Source organism: Sceloporus undulatus, chromosome 1 (genome assembly GCF_019175285.1).
Source record: "Sceloporus undulatus isolate JIND9_A2432 ecotype Alabama chromosome 1, SceUnd_v1.1, whole genome shotgun sequence".
Classification (NCBI taxonomy): Eukaryota; Metazoa; Chordata; class Lepidosauria; order Squamata; family Phrynosomatidae; genus Sceloporus; species Sceloporus undulatus.
In genome coordinates, this window is record NC_056522.1 from 364,382,993 (window position 1) to 364,399,635 (window position 16,643).

At 39.3% G+C, this 16,643-nt stretch overlaps 1 protein-coding gene across 4 annotated transcripts in view; it reads left to right on the forward strand.

The window, feature by feature from the left end:
* The window catches only part of TDRD9 (tudor domain containing 9), a 154,007-nt gene that overhangs the window by 25,836 nt on the left and 111,528 nt on the right, over positions 1-16,643 (forward strand). For 3 of the 4 annotated variants that reach the window (XM_042447002.1, XM_042447003.1, XM_042447004.1), the window contains exon 2: positions 10,305-10,411. In XM_042447002.1, the coding sequence (XP_042302936.1) occupies positions 10,305-10,411 (107 nt within the window). Of the gene's footprint in view, positions 1-5,223; positions 5,244-10,304; positions 10,412-16,643 lie in introns of those variants that run through there. The other variant, XM_042447005.1, reaches the window with a different exon arrangement.

Below are 16,643 nucleotides of genomic sequence, written 5' to 3' on the forward strand. Positions count from 1 at the left end.
GCTGCTCATCTGATGAAGAGTATCTTGGAACCCCTAAGATGCTGATTTTAAGCTGGTTTCCAACCAAAATTGCCACTCAAACTGCTTTGTTTACCCTGATGATTGATTTATATCAACATCTTGCTAATTCTCCTAGGCCTCTGAGTGGATTTCAGCATTATCGATGATAATATCTTTTGGGATTTCCTGGGATTATATTTGTTAATCAGGGACACATCACTTCTCTGATTTCTCTATGGAAGATCTGTCTGTCTGATGAATAGTTAGTGGATTATTATGCTCAAGAATTCTGTGACATGTATCTGTTTGACAGCATCAGACAAATTACATCTCAGCATGATATTGCCTGTCTGTAAAATGGGATAACTATTTATTAATCTTCTTTTATTCTGAATTCCTTAATGATATGCTGCATTTGTATAATTCAGCCTATATTCTGCAGTTTTGCAAAGTTATCTGCTTTGCATGAACGCTTGTGGGATTTGCTTTCCATTTTTGTTTTATTGTCCCATTATTATTTAGAAGTGCTCTCTGTCTCCTCCATTTCCATTGTGTGTTGTTTGTTGTAAAGCTAGTAGGCGGAAAGCAAACAAGAATTCAGTGTAGCCATAAAATGGAATGATAGGGTGAAGTGGACTGGTAGTTTTCAATTTTTGGTCCAGGGGATCTGGTACTTGAAGTCCAAAATGTCCGGAAGACTGAAGGTTCTGGACCACTGGAGTATAAGTGAAGAATTAGCTTCTCATGTTCTCTGCTTAAAAACTTGGTGCAGTTAGAAAAGTAGCATGGGAAATTGAAAGAGTCTTCCAGGATACTTCCCTGCTCTGCTAGGTTTCTGCTTGCAGGGATTTTTTTTAATATAGGAGAGCATTCTAACAGATATTCCCACATGCTGAAATGATGCAGTCCATTCTACCATCTCAGCAGCCCAGTGCAGGTGAAATACTCATAGTCTAGCAATACATGGGAGGGACAGTGTCAACTAGCCCCCTCCTCTAATATTGTATGCTCTGATTGTCTCTTTCCAGAGAAGCACACACACAGCATGAACATCTCCGTGGAGGTAATTGCTGCAATTGCAAGCCTTCTTGCAAAGATATGTGTGTATGCCAAGAGGCATGGCCACTTGGCTCATATAGCACTAGGGTGAGGCTGATCAGCAGGACAAAATGAATACATGCTTTGCTGTGTGGGATTAGCATCTTGCATTTTGTGTGTGTGTGTGTGTGTGTGTGTGTATGCTTTGGAGATAAAGCTGCAAGATTCTGGATCGGGGGGGGGGTTGTCTCAGGTTGGTGGGATAGGAGGTCTTTTCAGCAAAGGTGTCTGAGTTAAGGTGCCAAAATGGAGATAAAAATATGAAGAGTAGCTGCAAGAGGCAAGCAAAGGTCAGAATCCATTAGAGGAAGGTGATTTGGATGACGAATAGTCAGTCATATTTCCACTAGGGAAAATTGGTGGAATACTTGCAGGGCCAAGATGCGGCAGAAGTGCAGTATCCTTGATCATAGCTTATAAGATGTATATGGCTTGTTGCCTAGTTAGACATGGGCTCTGACTTGGTGTATAATTTAAGTTATCTTTCTTTCCCCCACTCTCAAGTCTTTACCATCTTTAGTATTTATAAATGTAAAGCCTGAAGCTTTGATATTCTGAAAATGGATGTTTCATACTAGTTAATACAGTGAAGCATTAAGATTTTTGAATTAATGCATTTTAACTCTTCCTTGCCCTGCCTCTTATTTTTGCCTGTTTTAGAAAGGGAAGTTCAAGTGCCTTACAATTTGAAATGCCATCTTGAAGGAAAGATCCCCCCCCCCCCCGGTGGTTGGTGGCTTTTTTTTTCTGTTTTTGCTGAAGTAAATGAAAGGGAAGTACTGTATGAATATCCCTCTATATTGTCCCGTGCCTATATTGTGTACTTTGTGATCTACTAATTTTCAGAGAATGGCAACAAGGATGATAAGCTGTATGGAAAACAAAACATATGAAGAAAGGTTGAGGGAGATGGACATGTTCAGTCTGCGGAAGAGATGGCTGAGAGGTGACACGATTGCCCCTTTTAAATATCTAAACAGCTGTCACAGAGAGGAGGGTACAGGTTTTTTCTCTGCTGCCCTAGAGGGTAGGACCAAGTGTCATGGTTTCAAGTTATAGGAGAATAGATTTCGATTGAACATTAGAAGGAACTTCTTGATGGTAAGAGTGGTTCAGCAGTGGAACCAGTTACCTAGAGTGATGGTGGAGTCTCTTTCTTTGGACGTCTTCAGAAAGTGTCTAGGGCTAGGCAGTTGCCTGCTGAGGTTCCTCTAATTTCCTGCATTGAGCAAGGAGTTGGATTCATTGGCCTTTGGGAATGCTTCCAACTCTTTGATTCTATGAATGAATGTGTGAATAGTGTTTTTCAAGTAAGCAGATTGATGTGAAGTACAGTGAACGCCAATGAAGGTTTTGTTGGTTGTTGTTAATTGCCCTCAAGTCAACTCCGACTCATGGCAGCCCTGTGGATGAGACATCTCCAAGATTCCCTGTCCTCCACTGCTCTGCTTAATTCCTGCAAATTCAAGCACTTGACCTCCCTGATTGAGTCTATCCATCTGGTGTGCTGTCTTCTTCTCTTTCTACTTCCTTTTACTTTTCCTAGCATTATTGTCTTTTGTAATGAATCATACCTTCTCATGATGTGGCTGAAGTATGACAGCCTCAATTTGATCATCTTGGCTTCCAAGGAGATTTCAGGCTTGATCTGTTTGGATCCATTTGTTTGTCCTTTTGGCCGTCCATGGTATCATCATCATTCTTCTCCCATACCACATTTCAAATGAGTTGATTTTCTTCTTACTCACTTTCTTCACAGTCCAGCTGTCACATCTGTACATGATGATGAAGAATACAATGGCTTGGGCGATACTAACATTAGTGGTCAGTTGTATATCTATACTCTTAACTTTGTGGCTGCCCTTCTCATTCCTAGTCTTCTTCAGATTTCTTGGCTGAATTCTGATCAATGTTTGATCCAAGGTATGGAAACTCTTTTACTGTTTCGATTTCCTCATTTTCTAGGTTGAAAATATGTAGGTCTTCCATGATTAGGGTGACCAGAAGTCATAAATGCAAAGGAGGACAAGACACCATAAAATGTTGGATGTTCAAGAAAAATGTAGGACACCACAAAATAAAAACTAAAAAAAGTCATATAAATGTAAATTAATGCTTCTTAGTTATGCTCAAAATGGAGGACATTTTGTAATTCCTCCTGGACAGAAGGTGAAATGTAGGAAATGTCCTGGAAAATGAGGATTTCTGGTCATCCTATCCATAGTCGTAATTTTTGTGGCTAGTGTTGATATTTCTGTGTCTAATGCATAAAGTGCCTAATGTTAATATAAAGCCAGTAAATACAGTGGGACCTTGTTATCTGCTGGGTTTGGTTCCAGGATCCCCCATGGATAACAAAATCCATGGTTGCTCAAATCCCATTAAATATAATGGCATAGCAAAATGGTGTCTCTTATAACAAATGACAAAATTAAGGTTTGCTTTTTGGAGTTTATACTTTTTTGGAATATTTTCAAGCCGTGGATGTTTGAATCCGTGGATAAGGAGAGCGACTGTAAAAGAAGAACCTTGTTGGATTAGATCAAAAGCCCATCCAGTCTAGCATTCCATTGCTCACAGTGGCCTTCCAGGTGCCTGGGAGAAGCCCACATGAAAGACATAAAGTGCACTAGAGTACTTGTGTTCCCTAGCAACTAGTGCTGAGAGTCATAATACCTCTGATAGTGGAGGCAATAAATAGCCACTGTGATTTGTTCCCACTGAGCGTTTTATAACTCTTGGATTTGTCTAATCCCCATTTAAAGCTGTCCAGCTTTGCCCATCACTACATCTTATTTAACTGTTACGCTCTGCGGAGAAGTGCTTATTTCTGTTATCTTAAATTCTACTGTTCAGGTTCATTGGCAATCTTTGAGTTTTAGTATTAACAAGAGAAAGAAAGAGAAGGAGAAGGAATTATCTTTCTTACTATCTGCATTCCATATTGGAATAGTATGATTACATTTATTTATACGTATCAGATCTTGTCTGCAAAGGGGTTTTGCACGAATAATAACAAATGCAGTCGGCCCTCCTTATCCATGGATTATTTTATCCACGCATTCAAGCATCCACTACTTGAAAATATTTTTTTGTAAAAAAAGAAATTAAAAATAGCAAACCTTGATTTTCCATTTTATATAAGGGACACCATTTTTTTATGCCATTATATTTAATGGGACTCGAGCACCCACAGATTTTGTTATCTACGGGGGATCCTGGAACCAAACCCCAGTGGATAACAAGGACCCACTGTACTGGTAAAGTCTGCCCTGTCAAGGACCAGACCTGTATTTGAAGATTTGTGCTGTCTCATTGGGGAAATTGAAATATAGATGTCTAAGAGCGTATGTGGGACTTAATTCACCCCCACACTGCCATTTTCCTTCCCTTTTGTGTCATGTCTTAATTAGACTGTAAGCCTAAAAGCAGGGAACTGTTTTATTGTTCCTTTACTTGTAAAGTGCCATGTACAGTGATGGCGCTATATAAATAAATGATGCTGATAATAAAAATAATGAACAGAGATCCCACTTTTTAGTGGCAGGTAAAAAAGCCAATGCAATTCTTGGCTGCATCAATAGAAGTATATTGTCTAGATCAAGGGAGGTACTAGTACTACTCTATTCTGCTTTGGTCAGGCTCACTTGGAATACTATGTCCAGTTCTGGGCACCACAATTCAAAAAGGATATTGAGAAGCTGGAGCTTTAATTGTAATTTAATTGTAATTGTCATTTAAAAGTATAATTTTAATCTTCCTAGTTTATGTCACAGCTTCTACCATTATATTCAGTGATATGTGGGAAGTACAATTTATAGTAACATTAGTGCAAAAAACATTACAAAGGATTGTGTATGGTGTGGTGTGGGAGAAGGTCATATAGGGAGCTGTCACCTTGAGTTACTGCGCTGTGTGACACCAATCCTAGTGATGCCACTGGATGGGAGTGGGGTGGTACATCAACCTTGGGTTTTAGGCAAGACTTCAAAGAAGCTATCAATGGAGCTGAATCCCATTTTCAAAATAAGCTAAGCATTTTGGGCAGCTCTTTTGAAATTCATACTAAAACCCAGGGCAGAGTCAGCTGCCACTGCACTAAGCCATGATCTTGTAACTACTGAACAGGGTGCCAGCCAAATGTTGTAAGCCAATCATAAAATGTAGCTTTTAATTGGGGTATGTGGCAGGCTAACAATCCACCTGGATGGATTGGAACAGACCAATAAGCCAGCATTGAACAAATAAACAAATTAATTTTTGTATGCATCTATCCACATGTTTTTTTAGTTGTATTTCTTTTTATTATATTTTGTGAGCTGTTTTGAGTCTCCGCTTTGGCAAAAAGGCAGTGTGTGTTTGCATAAAGTAATAGGTTATACTGCAGAATGTAACCTGGTTTATTGTTCCATGCAAACCTGGCATCTGTGTATTTTACATTCCTTCTTTTTGATAACCAGTAATGTAGGTGACAACACAGGTAAGTGTGGATGGGACTTGACAGAGAACTGCTATTTTCAGTGTAAGTCTTGTGTCGAGAGCAATGTGTAGTTGCGTCCTTCAAAAATGACAGCAGAAAAGCTGTACAAAACGAGGAAAAGGGAAAACAGTGCTACTTAGACAAGGGGAGTGGTGTGTTAAAACATCAACACAGATGGAGGCACACCTGTGGTTGATTAAGTTTGACATGAGTTTTAAATGAAACCTTTACTCCCTTGCATCTAAAAAAATTGATGTAAGAATGGGGAATTGGGTATTAAAGTGGAAAAATAAGGACCTCAAAAATATTCAGGTTTGTAGAAGAAGAGATGCTGTCACAAGCACTTGTGTTCAGAATACAATTTGCAGTAGCTTTAGTACATCTTATTTTTTCCACTTAAATTCCCATATTTTGCTTGCCTTACTTAACACTCTGTCACTTTGTGTTACTGAGAGCATTATAGGTTGAGACCAGCATCTTGTATGTTGACAATGCCATGCAAGAATTGTTAGTCCAGTGCCATTTAAAAAAAAAAACTGAAGCCTCCTTCATCTGAAACGTAGAAGTCTTTAGGATTTTGGAGTTTTTCAGATTTTGGAATATTTGTATATGTATAATGAGATATATTGGAGATGAGACCAAACTCTATACATGAACGTCATTTATACTCCATAAGCACATAGCCTGAAGGTAGTTTTGTACAATATATTTGTAATAATTTTGTACATGAAATAATGATAATAATAATATTTATTTATTTATTTATTTATTTATTTATAGCCTGCCTTTCCTGAGGTTCAAGGCGGGTAACAAGAAAGCTCAATACAATTATACTAAATATTCCCTCATTCTCCCAACCCTCCATCCCTCCCCCCTACACATATACAATAGACAAAATAAAATCATATAGTTCAGGATAACATTAATTAAAATCAATTACAATAACAATAACAATAGTAGTAAATAGGGCTTGATTGGAAGGACAGATGGTGCTAAATTATGTGGAGGTCAGTCTGGGAAGGCCCACCGGAAGAGATCTGTTTTAATTGTCTTTTTAAAGGTGTCTAAAGATGTAATATGGCGGATCTCCTCTGGCAGGTCATTACAAATTTTTGGAGTGGCAATTGAGAAGGTATATAAATGAAGTTTATATACACTGAACCACCAGAAAGCAAAAGTGTCATTATCCCATGTGGACAATTTTGGATTTTGGAATTACAGATAAGGGAGACTCAACCTGTAGTAGATTTGTTGTGGGCTCTTATTCCAAATCATTTTTATTTTTATTTTTAAAGAAGAGGAAAGAGGGAAGAACCCTGTGTAAAAATGTTTTTGTTGTTAACTGCCCTTGAGTCAATCTTGACCCATGGTGAACCTGCTGATGAGAGATTTCCATGACCCTCTGTCCTCCACTGCTCTGCCCAGCTCCTGCAAACTCATATTCATGATCTTTTTAATAGAGTCTATCCCTTTAGTATGTGGCCTTCCTCTCTTTCTGCTTCCCTTGACCTATCCTAGCATTATTGCTTCTCCCAGTGATTCATGCAATTTGTATAGATTCTCCGTGCTCATTATTTTTGCTTTCTTTATGTTTAATAGTAGGCCTCCATTTGCACTTTCTTTCTTCATCTTCCTTAGTAGTTGTTCCAGATCTTTGGGGTTTTCTGCTAGTATTATGCTGTCGTCTGATTGTTGATATTCCTTCCTCCTATTTTCACTCCTTCTCCTTCTGTGTCCATGCTTGCTTTCCTTACAATATGTTCTGCATATAAGATGAACAGGTAAGGTGATAAGATGCAGCCTTGCCTGACTCATTTCCCAACTTTGAATTATACTGTTTCTCTGTGTTCTGTTCTGACAGTAGCCTCTTTTACTGAGTAGATTTCTCATCAGGACTATCAGATGTCTTGGCACTCCCATGTCTTTGAGGACATTCCATAGCGTTTCATGGTCTATGCAGTCAAAGGGTTTGCTATAGTCTATAAAGAACATACTGATTTTCTTTTGGAATTCCCTGGTGCGCTCCATTAGCCATCGTATGTTTGCAATGTGGTCCCTAGTGCCTCTTCCTTTCCTGAACCCCGTTTATACCTCTGGGATTTCTCTCTCCATGTATGGTTGGAGTTGTGTGTTGCATAATTTTGAACCTAATTTGAACCTAATTCGTTGTTAACCACCCTCGAGTCGATCTCAAGTCATGGCGACCCTGTGAATAAAATGTCTCAGAGACTTCCTATCTACCACTACTCTTCTTAGTATACCTCCTTAACAAAGCCCAACCATCTAGCGTGTGGTCTTCCGCTCTTTCATCATCTTGGCTTTCAGGGAGATTTCTGGCTTGATCTGCTCTAGGGCCCATTTGCTTGTCTTTTTGGCTGTCCCCAGATCCTCAGCACTCTTCTCCAGCACCACATCTGGAAGGAATTTTTTTTTTTAATTATTATTAATTTTCTTAATTGTCCAGCTCTCACATCCATACATGGTAATACAGTTACTTGTATGATTCTAACTTTTGTGCTTAATTGTATATCTTTGCTCTTTAGGACCTTTTCCAGCTCTTTCATAGCTGCCGTCCCCATTCTTAGTCATCTTCTGATTTCCTGGCTGCAGTCCCCATTCTGATCAATACAGGAACTCTTTTACTATTTCTATTTCTTCATTGTCTAGGTTGAATTTATGACGATCTTCCGTGATAATTATTTTTGTTTTCTTTATGTTCAACAGTGCCTTTGCACTTTTTTCCTTGACCTTTCTCTGTAGTCGCTCTTGCTCTGTGATGTTTTCTGCTAGTATGATATCATCTGTATATCTTAGATTGTTGATATTCCTTCCTCCTATTTTCACTCCTCCTGCTTCTCTTTGATAGGCAGTCAAGGAAGCCACAGCTCTGAGTCTGCAGGTCTTGAGCACAGCTGTTAATAACAGTGTTTCTTGGAGGTTTCGGTTTCCCATTCATAAGGTGGCCATGAAGTTGAAGCAGTTAACAACAATAAAAGTCTTGCATTTCTTATGCTACTGCTCGGCTTTACTAATATAACCAAAACATTATCATCCATATACGAAAGGAAAGTTTAAGGAGGCTTGGGGGACCTCACTATTTATTTATTTATTTAGGGAGAAAAAAGTGAGGAAACTTTCTTTTCTCAATGAGAACAAAGTGTATTTAGTTCTTGTGGAGTTCTGATTTGATTGTTGTGGGGTTTGAAATCGAAAGTATGGAAGGGGAATGAATGGTTTGGAGTGGTGGTAATGCTGAAAAACTACTCTGCATTGTAAGATGTTGTTGCATGGACCACTTCTTATAAAAAAATTATATTTAGGCACGTTTGAAAATAGTGATCTCTGTACTGTCAATTCTCCTTCCTTATTTACGTAAGTATCTGCATGTATGTTAAGTGTACGATTTGTGTTAATGGTTCCTTTGGGGCATCATTTATATGGATTTATTTTTTCTTGTGGTAGTATTGGCTCACCAATGTCATTTCATAGCTTGAAGTCAGGGAAGACCTTTGAATTCTCTGAATTCATTCAAAGCCTAACCTTCCCAGTAGTGTTGTGAGATTGTTTAGTGTCAATATGCCAATTATTTCTAGTGTGAAACAGAATGTTCCTTCTGGTAATAATTCTTCTAAAGGACAGATGGGTTTTCCTTTCACTAATTTGACTTTATTTTTTTGGTCAGTGTTTAATAATTGTTATAGCCAGTAGTATGAATGAAACAAAAGATGTGCCCAAGAAGTATTTGAAAATTAAACTTCCTTGGATTTTCAAAGCCCAGGTATCTAGAAAATTGAGCAAGTTAATCGAAGAACAACTGAAGAGTACAGCCATGTTTTTGCTGTTAGGATCAAATAATGTACCTGGGAAATTAAAATACATTTTGCAAGTTTTTGAAAAATGTGATGATGGGATACAGAGTTAACTGTTGGGAGGGAATCTGGATTGTATTATAGTCATAGACTAAAAGATATAAGGGGGCTAGACCTTGGAAAAGTTACTTTTTGGACTTAAATCACAGAACCTTTAGCCAGCACAGTGTTCATTCTGGCTGAGGAATTCTGAGAACTGTAGTCTGAAAAAATAATTTTCAAGATCTGCAATGGAAGCATCCCCAGTTTCCCTTAATGCTGGACCTAAATAACTTTCTTCCCATTGTGAAGGGTTGTACATGCTACCTAAGTCATTGTAGTGTTTGCTTACCACTTTTTAGTGATCCTTAATGAAAGTTTGTAGTTGTTGCTGTGTGCCTTCAAGTAATTTCTATCTTACAGCAACCCTAAAACAACCCTTTCCTAGGGTTTTCTTGGGAAGATTTGTTCAGAGTTGGTTTGCCATTGCTTTCCTCTGAGGCTGAGAGGATGTGACTTGTTTAAAGTCACCCAGTGGTTTTCATGCCCAAGCAGGGATTTGAACTCTGATCCCCAGAGTAGTAGACAAATGCTCAAACTACTACATGGTGCTGGCTCTCTAATGAAAATATTATCCTGAAATTTCTAGATTTTTAAAAGTCTCTGGGGGGGAGCTCAAATGCTTTATTGTTCAGAAAATGTAATACTTATATTTGAGGGTAAGGTAAAAAAAAAAGAGGCATCCCAAACTAACTTTTGTAATCCATTTAAGATTATTTTTCATGGGAGTTCTCAAAGAGAGGTATGTTTTGGAATTGTTGGGTTGCTGACTTTTTGAGTTCATAAAATAAGAGTTTGTCTCCCCTTCCAACCCCTAGGATACATAGTGAGAAGAGGGCTGGAGTTGAATATGTCAAAAGATACAGACAACTGGAAGCAGAAGAAGTTAATGCAAGAGACAGCAGTTGGCCTTCCTGTGAACCAGGTAAAATAAAAAAAATAGCCCCTTTCCTCCTTAACCATAAAAAGACTTATTCATTCAAGTGTCAGTTGTAAGAATAGAGGTAAAATCTTGAATTTGGAAAGGTTGGGTTAAAATCCGGTGTATGGAAGGATAGCTTGTCAGGGGTTTGTTAGGGGATAGTTTGATAGTTTGACCAGATCTCACAAAATGGACCTGAGCATGAATTATCCCTGGCTGGAAAGCCTGCCATCTGATTTTTCTAAAAGGCATAGGTCAAACATTGCCTTCTCTCATAATAGTGAACCTTCTGGTTGGGATGGGAAAAACGTAACCATCCATCTTTCCTATTAGGATGGTAAGTAGGGCAGGGCAAGAGTCCTTCTGTTATCTCCAGTCAGCAACGGGAGATGATAAGATAGTACAGTTAGCCCTCCGTATCAGTGGACTAGCTGTCAGCGGGTTGGTGTCTTCGCACCATTTACGCCACTCCATTATCGTGAATAGCGGCACGTGCACACATGCGCACCATACAAACATTGGCATCCACTGAAGGAAATTAGACTTGAGATCCCATGTATTTTAGCATCCATGTGTGTGTGTATCTGGAACTGAACTCCGCTGGTGCAGAGGCTTGGCCTTGGTTCCCATATTGAGGGAAAGGCACAATGTTAAATAGATTAAGAGATCAATAAATACTTTCCCTTCTCTGCTCATGTTCCGGTTAGGAGAAATGAGAGACTTTGTGATAGAGCTTCCACTACTCATGGATCAGTCTCTGACTTCAGCAGGTTTCCCTCCCATAGCACATTAGAGAAATTGCTGTGTGTGTATGTGTGTGTGTTTTCCAAAGATTCTTTGATTTCTCCATATTATATAAGGAACACTATTTTACTCTGCCATTGTATTTAATGGGACTTGAGCATCCATGGATTTTGATATCCATAGGGGGTCCTGGAACCAAACCCTAGTTGATACCAGGACCCCATTGTATTTTTAAAGCATTCTGGAAAATATTCAGGGATGACTGAACTAAATAAGTGAATAAAATTCTTGGTGTCCTAGAATTTGTAGGTGTCATCATCAGACTTCTAGGCACCTGGCAATGAAGCTCCTGGGATTTTTCCAACACTGCCATAAACATTTTCTTCTAGCACTTTGAAATTTCCTCTAGCATTGGTCAAATCACGCAGAACTGTTGATGTTTCTATACTGACATCTATGAATTTGCCAGAGGGTGGGTAGCCAGCCAGCATTGTAGTGCTGTGACAGAATGCTATGGTGTACATGAATCTTTCCAAGGAATATATTTAGAAGAAACCTGGCCAGAAAGCTGTATTAAAAAAAATAAATGGGTGTCTGGGGAAGGGCAATGTTAATTCTTAGTGACAGCACAGTCAAGTTAAAGTTAGGCACTTTAACATTCAATTTACTACATTATGAGTGGATTAATTGCTAATGATAAATAGCATTTATATAAAGTTTCTTAGAGACTTCATGTATACTATCTCTCTTTAAAAATAAATGTCAATATTAAATAACTGCTGCCTTATTTAAATAACCTACTTTATGATAGACCTTATAATAAACATTCTTTTGATTTTTTTAATTAAAAAAGAAAGGATCATGTCAAAAATTCTATGTGTTAATTGTGTATCTTGATCCATTGTAGAATCCAAAACTTGGGATATAAATAAATTCTATATTTTGGCAAAGTTAATCTTTTGCTATTTCCTGAGTTGTTACAAAAAAACTGAAGATTGAGATGCTTATTGTAGCCAAAATGAAGGAGAGAGAGAAACTATAAGAGAACTTCTTGGGTATCATTTCTGTAACCCTGACAGTAATATACCATACATATTGGATTTCCATATTAATATAAGACGTTGACCTCATGTGTAAGTCGAGGGTAGGTTTGGGGGCCAAAATTATGGATTTTGATATGACCTGTGGATATGTCAAGAGTAAAACCTAAGGGCATGTTACAAACGATGTAAAGGACAAAACAAAAGAGAATGATTCCAAAGGATTTACAAAATTTGCAAAATTTACAAAATTCTGGAAGGCATAATTGTTTATGTTCACCCTAAAGGCCAGAAGGATGTGGAGGGAACTGTGATAAATCATGGCTTTGCGATGTGTGAGGGAGACAACCAGATCCCATTGGGGCTAAAAAAAAATGCACATGCCTCAAAAAGGATGAAAAGGCAAAACAAAGAATGTAACGACTTCATTAGCAGTGCTTCTAACCTTTAACTTTAATGTGATAACTTTGCCGGATTTTAACCCAGAAAAACTGATAAACATACACAAATGTCCTTATTTTTTTTATAAGAGTTAAAGTACAGCCCCCCCCCCATGTCCACGGATTCTTTATCCATGGATTTAACCACCCATGGCTTGAAAATATTGCAAAAAGATATATATTCCAAAAAGAAAAGCTTGATATTGCTACTTTGTATAAGGGACACCATTTCACTATGCCATTGTATTTAATAGGACTTGAGCATCCACGGATTTCAGTATCCACAGGGGATTCTTGAACCAAACCCCAGTGAATACCAAGGGCCCACTGTCCTTACTTTGACACATGGATAAGTTGACCCAGGTTTTTTAAATAAAATTTCTACACTTATACATGAGTTTATACTGTAATGATCAATATAATGTTAATATTGTTAACAATATGATTACACATCTTGGTTTTATTAATAAATTCAGATATTCATAAGTCTTTTGCCCAATCATCCCTTCCCTCCTCCTTTTTGGTCCTTCTGCTGTAAGTGAGGAAATCTCAGATTGGACGTAGTTTTCTGTTACATATCAACCAGGAAACTATGGTTGAACTTTGAATAAGCCAGTGTTGGAATAAGCCAGTAATTGTTCCAAACCACTTCAAATTATGGTTTTAGTTCATGACTTGTTACAACCTTGGTAAGCACAGTTTCCCAGTTTGGATGAATTAATCGATTGGGAGTTAATGGATTGATTTAGAGTACACTTGTCCCTCCACATTTGCGGCTTTGACTTTTGCAAATTTGGTTATTCACAGATTTTATTAATATTTTCTCTCTACGAATATTTGGATTCTGCAGCACATCTCTATGATCAATTTTAAGCAAAAGTCGCACTGAAAGACCTAGAGATTCCTAGAGAGAACACTCTACTAGCCATTTTAGCTCCTCGAGTGCAATTCTATGGTCAATGTCTGACAGATGTTGACCACAGAGTTGCACTGGAGGATCTAGATTCCTAGAGAGGTTTTCTCTCAGGTAAAACATAGTGTTTTGGTTAATTGTGGTTTTCCCACATTCATGGGGTCCTGTACCCCTAACCTCAGCGAATGTGGAGAGATGAGTGTATACCAAGAAGGGACGTGGGAAGGGACTGTGGTAATAAGATTCATTAATTTCTTACAATGTTTAAACTGGACATTGGAGTAAAGTATGTGTTGATAGGGTTGCCATAAGTTGGAAACGTCTTGAAGGCACACAACAACAACAGCAGCAGCAACAACAAAAATGTTATCCATCCTTTAGAGACAGGTCTGCTCTGTCAGAGATCTCTGATGTTACAGCAAACTACAGTTCACATAATTCCATAGCATGGAGTCTTGGTATTTAAAGTGGTGTCAAGCTGGATTGTTTTTGCAGTGCGGATGCAGCCTAGATCATCAGTCCAAGGATTCTGTAAATTAAAGCTGTGAGTGATCTCAAACTGCTATAACTGTAGTGTAGACATACTGTTTAGGTATACTTATATTTTTGAATGTGAAATGAACTCTGCAGTTATATACAGAGCAAGATATCTGCCAAGTAGCATTCACGTAGGCCACACTCAGCATCCGTTCTTGATAAATCAACTAGATCATTACAGGCCAGATGTGCATGGCATTCTTTTTTTCTCCCTAACTGTGTACCCTTTCTGATTTATTTTGTGTTTTATATAGCCTTTTGTACTGCTCCTCAAAGTCATGACATGGACTGATGCCAGTCTGCAAGCTATTGGCTGTCAATCCACACTAAGTTTCCAGGAAAGAAAGAGACAGTTGTAGTTAGTGGGCACAAGTGTGATGCTAATTCCAGGAACATGAGTGGATAACCTTGCTGGTCCTCCATTAGGTAGCCTAAGAACCATTGAGCTAAAGCAATGACTAATAAGTTATGAGACTTCCTGTACTTGCCAACCTCTGGATGGGCCAGACAGTGACTCCCATTATCCCCGGCTCCCATGCTGATTAAGGATGATGGGAATTCTCTGCCCCTACAGAAGATGCCAAAGCAGACAAAGACTGGTGAATGAAGCTAACAGAATGAACTTCAACAGGGAGAAATGTAAGGTACTGCTCTTAGGGCGAAAAAATGAAATGCACAGATATAGGATGGGGGACACCTGGCTTAAGGAGACAACATGTGAAAGGGATCTAGGGCAGGATACAGACCGCCGCTTTGCAGCGGTCTCCCGCCAGCGCCATTTGCTCCGCGCGGGAGCCGCAGCAGCCAAACCGCGCGGCTCCCGCGCGGAGCAAAAAAGAAGCTCCATTTTGGAGCTTCTTTTTGCGGCACCTTTACGACGTCGCGAGGCGCCGCTGGCGCATTCGTGACGTCATAGGCGCCGCGACACGTCTGGACGCTATGCGTCCAGTACGTAAACATGGCGACTCCCATGTGGAAGGGGCGCCGCCATGTTGTACGTATTCTATACGTACTAGGGTTAGGGGGGTGCAGAAGCACCGCCCCTTCCTAACCCTAGTACGTATAGAAGACGTACTATATGGCGGTTTGTGTCCCGCCTAGGAGTCCAAGTAGACCACAAGTTGAACCAACAGTGCGATGCGGCAGCTAACAAGGCCAATGCAATTTTAGGCTGCATCAATAGAAGTATAGTGTCTAGATCAAGGAAGTAATAGTGCCACTATATTCTGCTCTGGTCAGGCCCCACCTGGAATTTGTGTCCAGTTTCGGGCACAACAATTCAAAAGGACATTGAGAAACTGGAGTGTGTCGAGGGCGACTAAAATGGTGAAAGGTCTGGAAACCATGCCCTATGAGGAACGCCTTAGGGAGCTGGGGATGTTTAGCCTGGAGAAAAGAAGGTTAAGAGGTGATATGATAGCCCTGTTTAAATATTTGAAGGGATGTCATATTGAGGAGGGAGCAAGCTTGTTTTCTGCTGCTCCAGACACTAGGACCCGCAGCAATGGATGCAAACTCCAGGAAAAGAGATTCCACCTCAACATTAGGAGGAATTTCCTGACAGTAAGGGCTGTTCGACAGTGGAACACACTTCCTAGGAGTGTAGTGGCGTCTCCATCCTTGGAGGTCTTCAAACGGAGGCTGGATGGCCATCTGTCGGGGATGCTTTGATCTGGATTTCCTGCATGGCAGGGGGTTGGACTGGATGGCACTTGCGGTCTCTTCCAACTCTATGATTGTATGATTCTATGATTCTAAGAGAGCCTTGCACAGAAATATGGGAGTGAGAGGGTACTGTAAGAATATCGGGCACAATCTGCTGCTGTTTCATCTGTCAAATCCTATTTATGTTCTTCAGTAATTGAAGTGCTGTATCAGCAAGGGCAAAGGGATTTATGTGTTTGTGTGTCTTTGCTTACAAAATGTCCAGGTTTTGCCACCAGAAAAGCCAGTTCCTTCACAAAACCACAAATAATGCAAATCCAGCAAACTTGTAGAAATCCAATTAAACTCTCTCATTGAAAGTATGGGTTCTTTGGAAGAATATTATATGCGTGGGTGAGGGATATATAGAATAGAAATGGATGTAGATTATTTATAGCATGATAAAGGTGAGCAAGCAAAAGGAATTGTATTTTTCTTCCTAAAGAAGTTGCTTTGGTGGGAAGACTGCTGTCAGATAAACTAATGAGACAACATAATTTGTGTAAATAATCCAGGATGATTCAGAGAACTGGGAGTGGGGAGGTGTTGCTTGATTCTGAATCACATTCTCAAATTTGAGCCCAGGAAGAAGACTGTAAGCAAAACCTTTTATCTGAAAATATCTGAATAAAAGTTTTAGTTTGCAACCCTGTCTCTTTTCCCTTTGTGTTTGATCCTGTGTGTGTACTTGTGTGTTTGTATGTGCCTTCGAGTCACCTGTCAATTTCCTACCACCAACAGTTTCAGATGCTTCATTGGAAGGACAAAATCTCAGTGGCATAAAGCAAAAGTGGGCAAACCTGATGCTTCCAGGCTTTCCCCCCTGGAACCTAGGTATCCACTGGAGGAGCCAAGTA